This window comes from Pteropus medius, unplaced genomic scaffold (genome assembly GCF_902729225.1).
Source record: "Pteropus medius unplaced genomic scaffold, Ma_sr-lr_union100, whole genome shotgun sequence".
Taxonomy (NCBI): domain Eukaryota; kingdom Metazoa; phylum Chordata; class Mammalia; order Chiroptera; family Pteropodidae; genus Pteropus; species Pteropus medius.
Genome location: NW_024340692.1, coordinates 6,311,371 through 6,330,269, shown reverse-complemented (window position 1 = coordinate 6,330,269; position 18,899 = coordinate 6,311,371). Strand labels below are relative to the sequence as shown.

Sequence of the window (18,899 nt, the reverse complement as noted above, 5' to 3'; positions counted from 1 at the left end):
ACACACACTTAAATCCTTTCACAAATATTATTTGAATCTATATCTTAGCTATTGTGAATAATTCTTCAAAGAACATAAGGGTGTAGATATCTCTTTGAGATACTGATTTCATTTCCTTTGAATATACATCTAGAAGTGGGTGGCTGGATCATAAGATAGTTCTATTTTAAATTTTTGGAAGAACCTACAAACTGTTTTCCATATTGTTGTACCAATTTACATTCCCTTCAACAGTGCACAATGGTTCCCTTGATACTCTCACCAACACTTATTATCATTTGTCTTTTTATAACACTCATCTTCACATTTTTGAGGTAATATCTCATTATGGTTCTGATCTGCATTTTCTAAAGACTAGTGATGTTGAGTACCTTTTCTTATACCAGTTGGCCAATTGTAAATCAACACAAGGAGCACTTTAAATATATAAAATTTTATTTGTCAATTATGCCTCAATAAAGCTGTAAAAAATATTTGAGCACCTACTATTTTCTAGGTAGTATCCCAAGAAATACAGTAGCATACAAAACACACAAAAATATTTTCTGTCCTGGAACTTTCCTACCTGTTGGTAGAATAACAATAAACACATGTAAATAAATAAACAGTATGTTAGATGATGTATAGTCTTTGCAAAACAAAAAACAAAAAACAAGAAATGTGACAGGGAGTACTACGTAAATTTATAGAACGCCCTCCCAAGACAAAGGAACAAAGGAGCGCACTGTGTCTGGAGAAGAGTGGAGAGAAGGGAGAGAATGGAGAGAGATAATAACTAACATCAGAGGGATAACATGGGGCAGATGCTGAAAGATGCTGCATTTTACTCTAAGAGAGATGAGGTGTCATCAAAGAGACTTGAATAGGAAAGTTAGATTACAATTCAATTATTATTGTTTGTTATGTTTACTCTTATTCTTTCCTTCATCTTAATGGACATAACTCTAGCACACAGCTGAGCTGAACCAGGTTGAGCTGATCAAGTCAAGATTCAGTAAAGATAAAATGAGAAGTTTAAAAAACTAAGTTATTAATTTTAATATCTAACCTTAATAAATAATTAGCAATAATACACCAAAACGTGACTTCCTTGAGGGCAGGATTCTTGTCTGTTTTGTTCAATGCTATAGCCCCCATGCCTAGACCAGTGCCTAGTACTTGTAGGAGCTCAACAGATTTTAATAGATAAATACTTAATTAGCGTTAATATATACTAAATTTAAAGTGACAAAAATATAAATACTACCTACCATTTCTATAACCAATTGTTGTTCAAACTAGATTCTAAAATATTCTTCTGTGCTTCATGAGATCACAGTGACTATCTGGGTAATATACTTCTTGTAAACAAAATCTAATACTTCACTAGCTTTCTCTCATATTCAACTCTTCTAAATATATTTCCACACTAATGTAGTGCCCGAGCCCACTTCCAACTCTGGTTTTGTAACATTCCATTTGTTATTTTATTGTACCAACATAAATATAGAACAACAAAAAAGAAAAATCTTTTGCCACGAAGAACATTTCAGTATCTTTATCCCTGATAACAGAAATTCAATAATGATATAAATGCCAGTGACTTGTATTTAAATAGAGTAGTCCCCCACCCTTTACCCATGGGGGGTTGGGGGGATATGTTCCAAGACCTCCAGTGGATGCCTGAAACCACAGATAGTACTGAACCCTGTAACTGTATACACTATGTTTTTTTTTCCTATCGGTGCATATCTATGATAAAGTTTAATTTATAAATTAGGCACAATAAGAGATTAACAACAATAACTAGTAATAGAATAGAACAATTATAACAAATATTGTAATAAAGTTATATGAATGGCTTTGGGGTGATTACTAAGTAAAATAAGGGTTACTTGAACACAAGCAATGTAATATCACCACTGAGAGAGCTACTAAGTAACCGACAGACAGGTGAACATACAATAGATATGCTGGACAAAGGGATGATTCACTGCTGTCAGAACAGAGCAGGAGGGCACAAGATTTTATTATGCTACTCGGAACAGCACACAATTTAAAACTTATATTGTTTTTATTTCTGGAATGTTCCAATCAATATTTCGGGGCCTTAGTTGACTGCAGGTAACTGAAACCGTGGACAGCAAAACCATGGATAAGGGGACGCTACTGTAGAAAGAAGAGAGGTAGCAGGAAGCAAATAGGATTCCAGGACCTTGACTCAAAATTTTAAGTGTTTTTTGCTAACAGAGTAAACCCCAAGGAATAAGTTAATATTTATTTCTCTAAAAGTAAACAGAAAAAATAAAAAATACTAAACAGAAATATACACAGTGAAGGAGAAACAAACTTCCATTAGATAAACTGTCTCTCGAATTTAATTACAGATGATGCCACAGCAAACTATAGGTCCATCTTTTATTTAGCTTTGAAAATATTTAATGAATTTTATGCAAATTAATTTCTGTAATTTAAAAGTAAAACAATTAATAATCATAGATGATAAAATACTGAAACTTTCCAACCTTTGAACTTTCTTCTTCCATTGAATGACATGTTAATACTATGCTCAAAACATCTGAAATCCATTTTATGCAATTCTCTGTTGTGCTATAGTAAAACTTATGTCTTTATTCAGTGTAAAATGTGAGAATATTTTTAATGTTACCCTTGACTGTTTGAGGACACTATCAGAACATAGTAATATATTAATATTAACAAGATGCCTTTGGCATATTTTAGATATATCTGCATTTCCACTGGAAAATGCCCCTATTGGACATAATAGACAATACAATATGGTACCATTCTGGCCTCCAATTACCAACACAGAAATGTTTGTTACTGCTCCAGACAATCTGGGATATACTTACGAAGTTCAATGGCCAAGTAAGTATTGAAAATGTATTTTTACTGTGGAAATTTCCAAAAGCAAATTTGTTATCTTTAAAGTAAAGGAATCACAGTATTTCTGAGGTGTACATTTTCCACTTGGATTGAGTTTTCATTTGGACTTTTGTGTAGGAATAAAGAGAGCAAATTTAACATTTGTTGAGAGCCCACTCTGGCCTGGTTGATTATTTAGCACACTATCTCATTTCATCTTTACAACTCTCTGAGATAAATATTATAATACTCATTTTAAAAATTAAAAAGACAAGGCTTGGAGAGGGTAACTGTGAAATATAATAATTTTAGTAAGCAGAGAATATGAGTTTTGAGCTTAGGCCCATGTAAGATACCCATACTTTTCTACTATATAATGTTTTCTCCATTTATTTATCCTGAAAAAAAAAAATGGAGATACCCTGAGCTGTTTTTTCCAGATTTTAAAATTCAAAACTTTTTAATTTAACTTTAAATTTCTTTCTCAAGAAAGATGGTTGTGTGTAGTAGAAGAGCACAGGATTTGAATTCTGAAAACCCGAGCTCCAAAACCAACTCTACTACCTACTAACCAAGTGATCTTTGGCAAGTGACTTAGACTCTGAGCCATCATTTCCTCATGTTTAGAATTGAAATAATAATGACTATCTCAATAGGGTCTACTCATTATGAGAAGTTAGGAAGTGCCTACAAGATGACAAATGCTATAAAAGGCAAAGTGGCCAATAAAAATTAAATATGAGAATTTCTGTAAAGTGCCTAAATTTAGGGTACTCAATTTTTGGCTGTAACTATTATACTATTTATTTTTTTGTTCTCCTTTTATTTTTCGAATAGGTCGGAATTTTAGTATTTCTGAGATTGTTACCATAGCAGTAATTGCTGCTTTATTACTGGTTGCAGTAATTTTTGGTGGTGCTTCTTGTCTGATTCGTGCCAAAAACAAAAGGGATGAAGCAAATCAGCCTCTCCTCACTGATCAGTATCGACACTACGCTGAAGAATATGAAACGATCCAGAATCATAATCAGTCTATGGTCTAAACTATAAAAGACCTATTTTCTTATGCATTAGTATCACAAAATTCCTGGTTGAGTTACTAACTGTATCTTCTTTTATTGTTACTTTCTTCTTTAAGCATTCAAATGTTGAAATTAAAGCTCTAGATGTTATTTTCCAGAGCTGGAAAGAGTCACAATCTTTTCAATGGGCTCTATTTTCCAGCTCTATTTGAAATGGTAGGTTGCACCAGCTTCATGGTATTTAAGTAGCAAGTGTCAAGATTTTTGGCATGCTTTGAAGGTCAGCTATATGACAATGTAAATAAGCTATTTCTGCTTTGTTTATGTGTAAGGAAAAATCATGATTGATAGTAAATCCCTGATTAAAATACATGAGTAGGCATTTTTACAATGTTAAAATGTAAATACATTTCCATTCATTGACATTGACCAACAAATATAAAAGAAACCACTGTTAAAATGATTTATGTGGTGTTATATGTGAGATCCCAATCAACTTCTTCAATCTGGTCTTCCCCTTTGGGTATCAGTATATATTATTTATTCTAAGGTTCAAAAACACAATAAAATCACAATCTCCGTCACATTTTGAAGAGGTAAAAGCTTCACTGTTTAAGAGATAGTTCGTACTACCTATTTGACACTGTGTTCTGCTACCTCTCAATTCACCAAAAAAGGAACTAACCATCTCCATACTTCACCTCTCAATTCCTCTTCTAATATCGTAGAGGTCCCCAGGAAGGCATAAAGGTGGAGAACATGCATCATAGTGCTCTACAAAAAGCATTCAGTTAATTGTGCTTAATTCAAATAGCATTCTCTTATCATTTATCAGCCTTTCATGCATTTTAAAAATAAAATATTAAAATATTATTTCATTGTTCTCCTTTTTCTATGCAACTTTTCAAGAATACCATTCTTTTTCTTCCTATCTTCTATCATAAACTATTTTTTTCTCTTTTTGATCCTGTGCTACTGAAACAATATTCCAAATGAAAAATGCTATAGGCTGGTCATATTGAACAAATAATTTAATTAAAATTGGCTAAAAAAAGAAATAAAGAATAACAATGGTAATCATACACTATAAAAAATGGCTAGTCTGATATTCCTAACACAGTAAACAGGAACAAGATTAAAGTTATGTATATCTGATTGGTTACTGATTTTCTTGATATTAAGCAGTCTTAAGGCTATGTATACCGGTAGACAAAATGTGTTAGTGAAATAGAATGCACATAGCAATAGCATTATTTTAACTTTCAAATAGCATTACTCAATTCATTCTCTGAGAATTTTCATTTATATACTTATAGATTTTCAGATAAATTATTGCATAAGATAAGATATTTTTATATAAACATCAATGAAACTAAGTCTTCCAATTCAAAACTTTGGAGTGATTTGGAGTCATTTACTAATTACCCATTTTATAAACATTTATTAAGCACATACTAGGTTTCAAACATAGATCAAGGTAATGTGAATTTGGGAAAGGGAAAGTCAGGAATGTGAAACTGAGAAGGTCACATTTGACTTGGTCCTCAAGGAGGGTCAATGGATTTACCAAATATAAAATGAGAGAAGGTCATTCTATGTAGAAGTGACAGCATCAGCAAAGTCACAGAAGTTTGAAAGAGCATGGAACATTCAAAAATATAAAGTAAGTCAGGGTGCTTAGAGCATAGTTTTCATGGAGGAGAGTAGAAAGATAAATTAGGAATAAAATCAGAGTGTTTTATACACAATCTTATGAAATTTAGAATTATCCTCTAGGTAGAAGGAAATAGGGGCAAGACACAAATAAAGTGTTTTATGAAGAGAATGGTGATTGTGATAATTATTTACATTATTTGTAAATAATATTTATTAATGGTAAGAATAGAAGGAGGCTAAGTGACTAGTTAATGTAGTTCATGACAGAAGGAGGACCTGTCTCAAAAGATAAATATAATTCTAGGAAATCCTAACTATAAGAGAAAGCTACACCCATTATCTTATAAATATAACTTTGATAATTTCTCCCTAAATGTATTGCTTTATTTTTATTTCATTCAAAGCCTTCTTTCTATTCATTTTACTACTCTAGAAGATTTTATGACTTATCTCGATCAGTTGACCATTACCATCCCTATAATACACTACATCATTCATTGTGAATAATACTCATTTGCAATCTTGGATATTTCCCACTGTTCTCAGTTCTCCAGTTCTCTTATAAAACATGGTAAGTGAAGTTATTAAGCACTCATTGGAAAGCATGTTCCAGACCACTTAAACTCATTTGCTATTATATAAGCATCTATTGCATACCAGTGCCACAAACTGAGGTAAGCTTAATAGTCTAAACAGAGTAAAAATGCCTGAATGCACCTTCCTATACAATCAAGAATGAAAAGCTACTACTTTTGTGTTCTCTGAAGTTATATCCTGTCTTCATTCCTAAAAGCAGATTTCAGAGACATAATTTACAGTTCCATGTGATTTTTAAAATTGAATGCAGGGAAAAGGAAGATTTGGGCTATTAAAATAACTGTTCCAAGATTTGGTTATGAGACATTTATTCTATGCTCACTTTATGAATATCCAAAATTTCATCTATTTTGTCCTTTGTGTTTCCTAGTCAAAATTTTTTATTAACCAACCAACCAATGAAACATAAAGTTGAGCAGAGAGAGCTAATGTGAAATTAAAAAAATAATAATAATATATTAACAAACCGAGAAAAGAGCCTGTTATGAAAGAGAGAAAATTTAAAAGGAAAAATGCAAAATCTGGCACTTGAAAAGCACAATTGCAAAATTAAAGGGTCAAGGAAAACCAGAACTAGCGGAATTCTTTACAAAATAACCAGATTTTAGTGGACTTCAAGTTCAATATAAGCCAATAGTGCAATGTGACCAATAATGAGGAAAAATGCTATGCAACTGATAAAGGGGAAAAAATACTATGCAAATACTAATGTACTGTGCTTCATTAATAGAGATACAGAAATTTGTAATATTTGAGTCATATGTGGAGTATTTATTCAACTTTAAGGCCACAGTTTAATGAATAAAATCTGTCATGGCTTTCAAACAGTTTAAGGGGAATGTCTGCAAATTGGAACATTGCCTCTTCATCTTGCAAGCAACACAATGATACTATTAATAGCCCAAGAGAGAAACTTAGGAGTCACCTCTGAATTCTATCATCTCTCTCAATCCTCATATCCGACTAATTAAGATGTTGTTAATAGAGTCAATATCTATTGACCACTATATCCTGAGCACTGAACCCATCATCTAGGCAGCATTTCTCAACTGGAGGATGATTTACCCCAAAGAGACATGAGGCGAGGGGTTTGCTACTTGCTACTGGCATCTACTGGGTAGAGGCCAGGGTTGCTGTTAAAACATCTTACAATGCACAAAACAACACCGCACAATCAAAAAATTATCTAGCCCCAAATGTCAGCAGTGCTGACTTTCTTAACTTGGAAGTTAAGAAAACCTGATACAGTGCTACAAGGATAAACACATTTCATACTACTCCTGGCCTCACAGAGCTTAGTACTGAATGGAAGAGAATGACAAAAACCAATGTACTCTATTAGGGACACATTATTTTCTCACAAAACAGAAAGTCTGAAAGATAGAGAGTCCAAGGTAGGTAAGGCAGCACAATGATAGCTTCAAAGACTCAGTTTCTTTATAACTTTTCTCCACTACCACTAAAGTGTGTGGTTTTTATCCTTTTATTTATACTGCCAGAGTTGTAAAAAATGGATTTTACATCTCCAGATTGATAGCAATCCCATGCAGAAATTTTCCTTTTATTCACAAATGAATATCCTCCTAAGAATTCTGCCTACATCTCATTAGAAGCATATGGCAAGGGAATATAAAAAATTGAAGAGTTTTTTTTCTTGGTTAGTTGGTTATTATCCTGAATAAAATCAAACTCTAATATAAGGGATAAAAAAGAATGAATTTGAGATGTGGCAACCTGAAATATTACCATACAAATAAACAAGCAATCAAGATAATTATAGCAATATGAAAGAAGCACACAGTGTGCTTTCTTTAAAGAAAATACATGATGAGAGGTATCTAATTTAGAAAAGAGACTACAGAAGATTAGCTGAAGAAGTGAAAATTAAGCTGAAATCTAGAGGATGGTAAAACTGCTAGAAAAGTTAACCAAAAAGGGCTATGATAAAAGCCAAGTCCTCATTAACCAAAATAGAATGCTAAAATGTGTTACCTCTACATTTTTTTAAGATAATAGTTTAAATATATTATTTAAGAACAGGGAATCAAAATCCAAAGAAGCAACTTGAAGATCTGACATTTATTGTGTTCAGAAGTGTGATCTGTTTGTGAAGAAAACTGGAGCAGAGGATGTTGGTAGTTTTTCATGAACATTGACTTTTTGAAAGGAAATTTTAAAGAAGACAGTGATTCTTCTGGAAATCTCAATAAAGAATGATTGATTTCAAAATAAATATCACTGAGCAGAAATTTATTCTTAATCTTTTCCTTATGAATTAGGAATCTTTAGACTAAATTTTGGGAAGAGGGAAAAAAAGAACAATGAATAAAATCTGTCATGGCTTTCAAACAGAAACTGTCAGCAAAATGAGTTATTAATCAATTAGATTAAGCAAATTATACATGGGAATACACTCTTGTATTGTTTTCATGTACACTTCAAAATACAGGCTTCTGATGCAACCTAAAATGTATTTCTGCAATGTGCTTTTCCTTCCAGTTTTCAGATTTAGCCAGACTTTTATCAATGTATCTGTTAAAAATTGAACAGACTATTACCACAAGATGGCAGCTTTGAACATATTTTAAAATGTTGATTATGAATATCAAATGCCTCCAACTGAAATGAACAGTGAAGACATCTGCTACTATTCCTCATCTGGTTTAAAAATGTTCATGTGATCTTTCAAAGCAGAAGAAATGCAATTTTTTATTTTGGTAGAAAAAATGGCTTGTGTGATTAGTAATCTTCGCTTGGCTTAAATTCTCAATCAAATAATAATAACAAAAAATATGTCTTCTTCGAGCACTTTAATTATCTATTATGTTTCAATAAAGCCGGAAAAAAATTCCCCAAGAAACAAACAAATAAAAAAAGTGTCTTCTTATTGACTAGAACTCTCTCGTATACATTATGCTCCTTCATCATGATCACTTATCATCAGGTTCTACTGGGCCACAAAATGAAGAACGAGTGGCACATCACCCAAATGGTTTCACAAACAATAAATGATTATGCCAGTACCAAAGACACTGATAATTTGTGACAAGGGTGAAAGGGCTAGCCAGCTATAGGAATCTGCTCCATTCCGCCATTGAAATTGCAAATAATGAAAGTCATGGCTAACTTTGTAAATGTACACCTAAAGCTTTCAAAGGAAAACTGGCCTAATAGAAGGCCGAAAAAAAAAGTAAAAATTCAAATTTAACTTACTTTGAAAATATTCCAACTTATAAATAGTTCCAAAAATATAATGAACTCCCACATACAACACAACTAAATTTACCAACTGCCAATATTTTGCACATTTGTTTTGTCATTCTATTTCCACACATATCTATGTACATATTAAGATCTTTCCTTAACAAGATTGAAAATAAATAGCAGATATCATGGCCCTTTGTCCCTATTTCCGTGTTTCTCCTAAGAATGGTATTCTTGTACATAACCACAATACAATGATGAAATTCAAGAAATTTAACATGGATGCAATACTATTTTCTAAGATACAGTCCACATCAAATTGCTCCAATTGTTCTGATAGAGTCCATTAATTTTTTTTAAATAACCAATTCAACACTTTGAAGTAGTCTGACATAAAAATAATTTGACGTAAAAATATCAAAAACATGAAAAAACTTAACTCAAATTGAGTAAACCCAAAGAGTAGGGGGGTGGAAAGAGAAGAGGGAGGACGTCTATAAAATTCCATATATATATATATATATATATATATATATATATATATATATATATATATATATATATATATATATATATATATATGTATATCTCAACATCTGTTTATGATAGGTAGCATTATGGGATCAACTTTGTATCCAAACAGCCCTAGGTCGGTTTTATGTCTTTTCTATTACTGGAAATGTCATTGAGCAAGTTACATCACTTTAAGCTTCAGTTTTCTTATCTGTAAAATAAGAGCAATTCTTACAATATAGGAATTTCCAGACCATTAAAAATGACAGTGTGAGGTAAATTTATCTCCTAATGCCTGGAATATAGTAAGTGATTAATAAATTTTAACTTTCATTCTTAGAATCATATGAAAATTTAACTTTTTAATAATCTCCTTAAAAAATGGTTTGCCAAAAAAGAATTTATGCTCCAACGTTAAATCTTGTGGTTCATGATGCCATGTTGCACGCTGGTTTCCAACTGAATGCTCTTATCCCGCTGCCATCAAGGGGCATGTCACAGCTAATTATCTGTCATCACGCCCTGTTGCATAGGCAGTACCTTGCCTGCTGCTGCTGGGACCTCCGTGCTGTCTGTTGGTTCATTTGCATTGCCTCCTGAGTGTCTCTGCTGTGTATGGATCACACAGAATGAAGCCCAGGGGCCAACTGGCAGGCCCATCTGAATTGGGGAACATATCTAAGGCCCCTCCTCGTTACTTAGTGAGTAATGTGGGGGATGTTCACTGGTTCACACACTCTGGCAAGGTAAACGGTCATCTGCTGCCTCATCTGCTTTTTTGCGTCTGGGGTGCAGAACCAGATCGGCTGAGGAACTTTGCTAGCACTTATGCAAATAGCTGTGGGAGCTCCTGGGTTTGGCAACATTTCCTTTCAGAAGCCTCATTTGTGGCTGCTCCGTCTGCCTCTTTTGTGTTTTCACAGCTTTTGTGAGGCAATCTCAAAATAGATCTTTTCCATACTCATGTTGAATGTATGTCCCTTTACCATGGAAAGACTAAAACTCTTCTCAATATGTTAATAGACCCTGTTCAGTGACTGTGATGTTTCTGTTTAAATTCTAAATGTATATATATTTAAGATAGAATCAGACTGCATATCGAGTTTTCCAAATTAAGAAGAAATGCATTTCCTTAGCTAATTTTCCAATTTAGATTTTAAATACATAAATAAATTATTAAAGCATAGGCAGACAGAAACGATGAGTCCTAAACTGTTAAACATACATGTAAAAAATTATAATTTTGTTCAATTAGAAACTTTATTCTTCAAATATACTACATAATATGTGCTTTAAAAAATAAAACAAATTTTATTCAAATTTTTAAATTATCTTCAAATTAATAATGTCACAAAGCAACTATGAAATCTGCAATGTTGCATTATAAAATGACAAGGATACAATTTAATCTTGGTATGAATTTTTATTCCTTTAATGGATGAAGTTTCTGAATGTTTCCCTGTTCTCTACATTTACTCTACCTTTTACTATGTGATATTTCTATAGAAACTAAATTCAAAGTCTGCTTAGAAAAGAAGAAAAAAATAAAGTATTATAAATAAGCTCCAACCATGGGAAATATCAAGGACTCTGAAAGAAACTGAAAAGAAGTAATGTTTAAAAATGATTTCCTCTAGATGTCAGTATAGTCCCAGAACTTAGACACCTTAGTATTTAAAAAAAAAAAAAAAAAAAAAAAAAAAAAAAAAAAAGAACAAGAATACAGTAAAATAAATGTTTATTGCCAGTCCATACAATTTATACATTTGAAAGATTTTTATTTTGAAAACTGAACTAAATTTGCAACTGTGAATGTTCATCTGCAGACAACAATGGATTTTGTACTAGAAAGAACAAGAAGTGGCTATGACATATTTCTGCAAACACACAATGTTTTATGTTTTTGTTTTTGTTTTTTTAATTTTAAGATCCTGTCATTCACTGTTGCTATCATAATTTACACTCTCCTTTGTAGAGACATTAATGTTTGAAAACTTTAACTTAGATAATTATTGATATCTACTACAATCCAACATGCCCATTCGCATGTAGTCTTGGCCTTTATTTTTATCAAAGTATATATTTGTTTAATTAAATTAACATCAAATTTAAAAATACAACAATATTCAAAGATGTGAATGAGTGTGTAGTTGATATGTATCATAACATATAATCTTTTAAAACACTGGAACCCTATTCCTTCAGCCATAGAAAATTCTTTTCTTTTTTTTCTTCAGTAGGTTACATATCATCTGGATGCCTCCCAATAATCAGACCAGAAAAAAAAAAAAAATCAGTGAAATATCTACACCTAGAGATTTAGTGCATTTCAGAAATTCATTACACCCTACCTCTTAATTTTTCCCCACACTTTATTTTGAAAAATGTCAAACCCTCAGAAAACTGAAAAAGCAAAAGAATGAATACTGATATACCTTCACCTACTTCATTAATTGTGTTTTATCTCTCTGAGCAAATACCTTGACATTTAATTTTAGGAGAATATATTTATGAGGCATAGAAAATTGCTGTTAATCTAAAGCTTTGATAGTATTGTTTCCATGAAGTCTTCAGTCCAATTCTTATACTATATGACATGCAAAGGGTTCGTGTATGTATGTATATATGTCTATCTGCCTACTGGTATGACTGTAGTCCCCCCAAAAGGCTGGAGATCTGGATCAGGCAGATAATCACAAAGGACAACAATAAGATGATAGAATCTTTACAATCCCTCCCAGAGCTCACTCTATAGACAGCACAACCTCTAACTCTTCTAAACACACAGGGTACATCAATAGCATTATTCTGTCATCTGAGTGGGAAAATTATGGGAGAAAGCTAGATGACATGGGTTACCAATCTATAAGGGTCTAAAAAGACATCACTGAAAATTCAGAAATATGGTCCTAATGATCTCACAGACAACTCCTTCCATTTATGGCAAAACGTTAAGTGGTCCCTCTCTGATGAAAGGAGACAAACTTAAAAAAAAATGAAATTAGTCTACAGCCATGCCACCCTGAACAAGCCCCATCCTATCTGATCTTAGAAGCTAAGCAGGGTTGGGCCTGGTTAGTACTTAGAAGGGAGGCCACCTAGGAAGACCAGGTGCTGTAGGCGTAAAAATTAAAAAATAAGCAATTGTAAACTGACAAGGTCCTTGCAATCTGTGCAGTGAAACAAGGGTTGCCTTGCCTAAGAAAAAAATTAAATTAAATTAAATTAAACTTTGTGATGAACATGATCAGTTCAAATAGCTGGAAAAATATTATCCTATCCTGAGCACCAAATTTTCATCTATTCAATTTACTTCCATAGTCCTACGGCCAACTCTACTGATCATGTCACTCTCATAATTAAAAGGTAACTTCTTTCCTCTTTCCTCATTTTTGACTTCCACTCTTTTTTCTCTATCTTGCTAACCCTGAGGAGAGTGAAAAAAAGGTACAGTCCTGAAAAAGGACAAGATGGGAAAGAAGGACAGAAACATTCTTACTTGACTGGTGCTTTTATAAGATGGTCTCACCATCTCTGGGAGCAGCAGATCACTCACTGTTGGGCGCTATGTATTTGGCTTCTTTCCAGAACTATGTCTACTTTTTCCGAGCCTTTATTTTGCACTTTATCAAAACATTAAAAAAATTTTTTCTAATTTGCTGAAGTAAAGGAATTTTTTTAAAGAATATTTTGGGAGATCCCTAGAGCAATTATTTTATAAGTTTAAAATACTGTTTTAGTTTCCTACTTGCCACTGTAACAAATTAACATGATGACTTAAAAAAATACACATTTATTCTCCTCCAGCTCTGGAAGAGAAAAATCAGTTTTATTGGGCTGAAATCAAGGTGTAGGCAGACCATGCTTCCTTAGGAGGCTCTAGGGGAGAATCATTTTTCAGACCTTTTCTAGCTTCTACAGAGCTTCGTTCCTTGTATTCCTTGGCTCATGGCCCTTTTCTCCATCTCCAAAGCCAGCAGGGTTGTGTTTCTCTGATTTTGTGTCGCATGGCCTTTTTCTCTTCTGTTTCTTAAATCTCCCTCTGCTTCTTCTTAGGATACTTGTGATTGCATTTAAGGTCTGTCCAGATCATCCAGGATGATCTTTCCATCTCAGCATCCTTAACTTAATCAGTACTACAAAATCCATTTTGTCATATAAGGTAACATTCACAAGTTCCAAGGATTAGGACCTAGAGATCTTTGGAGGCTATTTTTTCAGCCTATCACAAATGGGCCCATTTTGAGAAACTGGCTCAGTTATTACTAATAGAGAAAAATGAAGCTATTTCCAAATTCTTTATTTTTCTTCATTAAACTGTCATAAAAAGTTTATCCTTAGCCTCTCTTCCGGCAATGATAGAAGACATTAAACCAAAACTATAAAACTGATGTAGGAATTCTGCTATGGAATTTCCCACTCTCCAATTATTTTCCCTTCTCTCTACCTAGAATCCTTATTTTCTGCTATGTTTCTATTCAAACTACCTCTATGATAAACATTTTGGTTTAACCATTTAGCATAACTTTTCGAGTTCTTCTTTTATATCCTAATTTTTTGTTTTGTTTTGTTTCACCTTTTCTTTAAATGTTCGGGCAATCAAGGTGGCTGTATGTATCACAGCTTTCACAAGAAAAATATAACCTTCTTGCCGTTGTAAAAACTTATTTCAGATGCAAGAATAGTCCCAAGGGGGCACTCTCATTCCACTGTTCTTTGCAGACTAAGAACTCTCCTTAGGTTTTCTCAACCATTCCAGTAGTTTTAATTACCCCTCTATGCTGATAATTTCCAAATCTCTATATTTAGCTTTAGCCACTGCCATGAGCTTTGGTTTCATATGTTGAACTGTGATCTCACAGACAAATTCATTTGACCTGTTCTCAAGAACTTTCAAATTCTATATCCAAAATGGAACTATTTCCTTTTCTACATAAAAAATGCCTCATCTTCCTTTATGCTGTGCCTCAGTTAAAAGTGCCACCATCCTTGAGTCATTTAGGCAGAAACCTGGGAATCATTTTAGATTCCTCCTTTCTCCTTCAACTGGCTAACCCATCTTTATAATTAATCCACACCGTCTCTGCTTGTTTATCCTCCAAAATATTTTTAATTCTCTTCCTCTAACCCTTTTACCACTGCCTACCTGGATTTTTCCAGAACTTAAAAAGAGGACTTAGATATTCTCATTTTTGTGAGACATTCAGTATAATAACAAGTAAAAAAAAAAAAAAAATCCAACTCAGTTATAAACTGAAACATATATATTAAGTACTTAGGCTACATTAAGTATTTAGGCTGAATAATTCTCAATACAAGTAAAATTGTGCTATTCATAAGACAATTATAAAACAAACAATTAAGACTGTATTATAGGAAATATGGCTAAATATTAGAACACAAGTTTAAAATTGTTTGATAATGGATTCTTTCAAACTGTCAGTGTTTAGCTGAGTCTGGTTGCATAATTTCATTTCAAGATGATATCAATGATCTATACCTGAGGCTCTTTGGAAATATGAGTCCAATACCACATGGTCCTCCTGTAACTTCCCTTTGCCCTACCTCTCCCTGACTAAGGAAATCTGAAGCTTGATCAGCCATACTCTCCTTCCCCCTGTGAAATCTATCTTCTCCTCTGCCAACAAATTGATCTCTAAATCTTAATTGTCTCCCTGCCCTACTTAAAACAGTCAGCAAAGAGCACTCTCCTTAGCATGACCTCTATGCCTTCTGTGACATCTGGGATAGCTCTGCTGGCTCATTTCTGTTTCTTCTTCTTCCCAAATTATGAGTTCTAGGACTACAAACTCCTTGCCTTTCTGAAAAACCAGTGATTTTTCTTACTTATGTGCTGTTGTTTGCATCTCACTACTTTTCAGGAGTCTGGTCAGGCAAGAGTCATCCATTCAAGACAGCCTCCCTGGAAAGCCCAACTAAAGCATAGGGTGCAAGTCCTCCTCTGCACGGAAATTTGCCCAAGGCTTATCTTTGGCCATTTCCATACTGGCAGCCTCATGGTATTGCTGTTCTTTGAGGGCAGAAACCATGTCTTACTTAATTTTGTGACCAGATAGCCTGAAAATTACCTAGCGCAGGGTAGAAGCAAGTAGATATTTATCAAATTGAACTAAACTGAGTGGTCGAACTTGAAGGGGCAGCTCTCACATCTTCTATACTCCACCAGGTGGCACTATTTTACTTTCAATAGAGACCATAAAAAATAGGAAGTGCAAGAATGGTGTCCAATGTATTTGTATACAGACATGCACGTGTATTTGTGTTTATAGAGTGGAAATCTTCTCACTGCTACCCATTTACACTAATGTAAAATATGAACAGTCAATTTGGGTACTTCCTTTTTGATCTTTACAAAAGTATAATGGGGAAAATATTAAATTACTAGGCAGTTATGGTAGTCAATATTTCTGAATAGAAGGGACCTGGCAACCTCTTCATTTACAGTATTATCACCTAAAGGTTTTCAAGAGTAGAGATGACAGTGGATTTCCACTCTTGAGATGACTCAAGTTATTCTCAACTAGAGAGACAGGATGAAAAGACTGGAGGACTTATAAGCACAATCCTTGTTAGATACAATTAAACTCTCTGAGATTCATGGTCTCAAGTATAAAAACTAAATAATTATACCTATCTTTAAGGAGCACAAGATTAAACATTATGCAACCTATAATACATTTAAGGTACCTGGCACAGTGAAGAAAGTGAGGATGTAATTGATGATTATTAGTAGAAGAAGTTAGATCAAGAAACATAAATTTCATCTGGTCTTAAAGTTTGTTAAAAGATAAACTGAAGCATATTAAAAAGTTTGAGAGTTTATTTGAGCAAAAATCAATTGGAATCAGGGAACGCCAAACTGGAAGTGGTTAGGAGCACTCTGCCAGCAGGAACCAGGCGAAAGACTGATATGAAGAAAGTATGGAATCAAGGAAAGAAAATTATTTGCTTGTTTATAACTTCAAGCCTAGTGGGCTGTTTGTGATGGTGGTCCTTAGCATTTTTGATTTTGTAACCTTGAGGTTTTGACAGGCTTAGATTTCAGTTTGTTTATACTATAAACTGCCAAAGCAGTAGAACCACATCAAGTCTCCTTGTTTAATTAAGAAGTTTAAAAATTCAAAGTGCTGCTTTTTTTTTTTTTTCTCCCAATAGACTGCCTGGGCTGGAATCTATTTCAACCACTTTTTTGATGTGTGACAGGTCACCTATAGTATGGACCCTATAGCAATCCCTGCCTCATTTGATTGTTTGAGGGACTGACTTAAAAATGAGTTATTAGTCTAATGGTAATAGTGGAGCAAGATGGTAGAAGTCCAGGATGTGGAAAATTATTTGTCCAAAGCTCTATCCATTAGTAGCAAACCACAGTCCAAAACACATTTCAGTTCAGAATGTTGAACCCACTAAACGGCTCTGGGTTTAAAAAAGTATATTTATATCTTTCAATGGGGTTTAAAAATTGAACTTAATATATATTTTTTGACCATTCTTATCTATAAGAAAGTGTTCTTTCCCTTTTAGGAAGCAAAGCCCTTTTGCCTGATCTGTATATTAACATGACAAATGTAACCCTATAGATGCTTCCTGAAATCCTATGCTTCTGCTTACTCTACTTAGTGTAAAAAAAAAAAATAAAAAAAAAAAAAAAAAAATGCTTGATAACAATAATATTTTATTTAGAAGTTCTGTCCTTCCTAAATAGAGATTAGGTACTTATTTCTTAAATATTGAGCAGCCACAGAAGAAACTTGGTGTCTTTAAAATAAAAATATAATTAACCAGAAAGTTTTTATTTTTTAATATTACTTGTCACTATTGTGCCCTTGGGTGTGGGCTAGTATATAGGCAGACTGCTTACCACTTCCATAGTTGAATACAAAAACATGGGGAAGTGAATATCTGAGCAACAATTATCTCCCTCAATAAGTAGTTAATTCCTAAAATTCCACAGTTGAAGTTTCATTCTTTTGATCCAAAGGCTTTGAGCTCTGATAAACATAAGGGTAGGTAACTCTTAAGTCTTATCAGTTATTTGCATCTAAATATGAGTGACCTTATCAGAACCCTTTCCCCTTAAGCAGGTTTGGAAAGGTAAGGGTAGAGGAACCATAAAGTCTCCAAAACCTGAGGGCAAAAGGGAGGCTGTTTAGGGAAGACTAAATCAATGATTTTCAATAATACCAACCATGTTATGAGGTTCGTATTTGTAAGATATTTATTCACATTTTTAGGTAAAATGAATTGTAGAGAGGCCATGTCACATTACATGGTAGAGCTTGAAAATCTGTTAACTCCAAATTTCATGTATTTAAAATTCAGACTATGAGACCAAGACAAGACTGACTTTTATCAACGCCACAGTTCTATGCTAAGTGCTCTGCCTTTCCCATTTCATATTGCCACAAGCTGCCATGTTATGGACAGTAAAGGAAAATGAACTCTCTAAATAAGGAACCCTTGTTAAAATAGCAACTCTAACTTTACAGCTCTTATCCATACATCTAGATCTTTCTCTCTCGTCATTCCACACATGTTAATAAGTTTAATTTAATACATAAGAAAATTGAAGACTGTGTTTTAAATTCTAGCCTATCTTCCAGCTATGAGCATTTACAGAAAAAATCATAATTAAAAGTTAATTACTTTATGAACATTTCTCCACATCCCAAAATTATTTCATTTGCTATCCACCTTTTTCTCCCCCTCACTTAAAACAAGTACAATTATAAGATGTGTGGTAAGGGAATCTAAAATGATACTTTACTGCTTTCCTTCACAAAATTAAATATAGAAGTTAAAACTGTTGTTAAGATTCTTTCCAAAATTTCACCATCACAGCTTGACATACTAATAGCATTTTGCAAAAGTGATAGCTCTATTATGTTTTCAGCATTTCTCTCATTGTCTTGTTTGACAGGTGGCAAAACATATTTCTACCAATAAAAGAACAAAAGTGAATTCGTCAAAATTCTTTGTAAGCAAATAATTTTTGTTGGTGCAATGCTAGGCCAGAATTCA

General features: G+C 33.3%; 1 protein-coding gene and 1 pseudogene across 1 annotated transcript in view; both read left to right on the top strand.

Moving 5' to 3' along the window:
• The window catches only part of TYRP1 (tyrosinase related protein 1), an 18,146-nt gene extending 14,090 nt beyond the window's left edge, over window positions 1–4,056 (top strand). The window contains exons 7-8 of the mRNA XM_039867420.1: window positions 2,722–2,868; window positions 3,703–4,056. Coding sequence (XP_039723354.1) covers window positions 2,722–2,868; window positions 3,703–3,908 — 353 coding nt within the window. The 3' untranslated portion in view covers window positions 3,909–4,056. The remainder of the gene's footprint in view (window positions 1–2,721; window positions 2,869–3,702) is intronic.
• An 8,805-nt stretch (window positions 4,057–12,861) lies between these two features.
• On the top strand, window positions 12,862–12,980 carry LOC120592727 (uncharacterized; annotated as a pseudogene).
• Window positions 12,981–18,899: the final 5,919 nt, after the last annotated feature.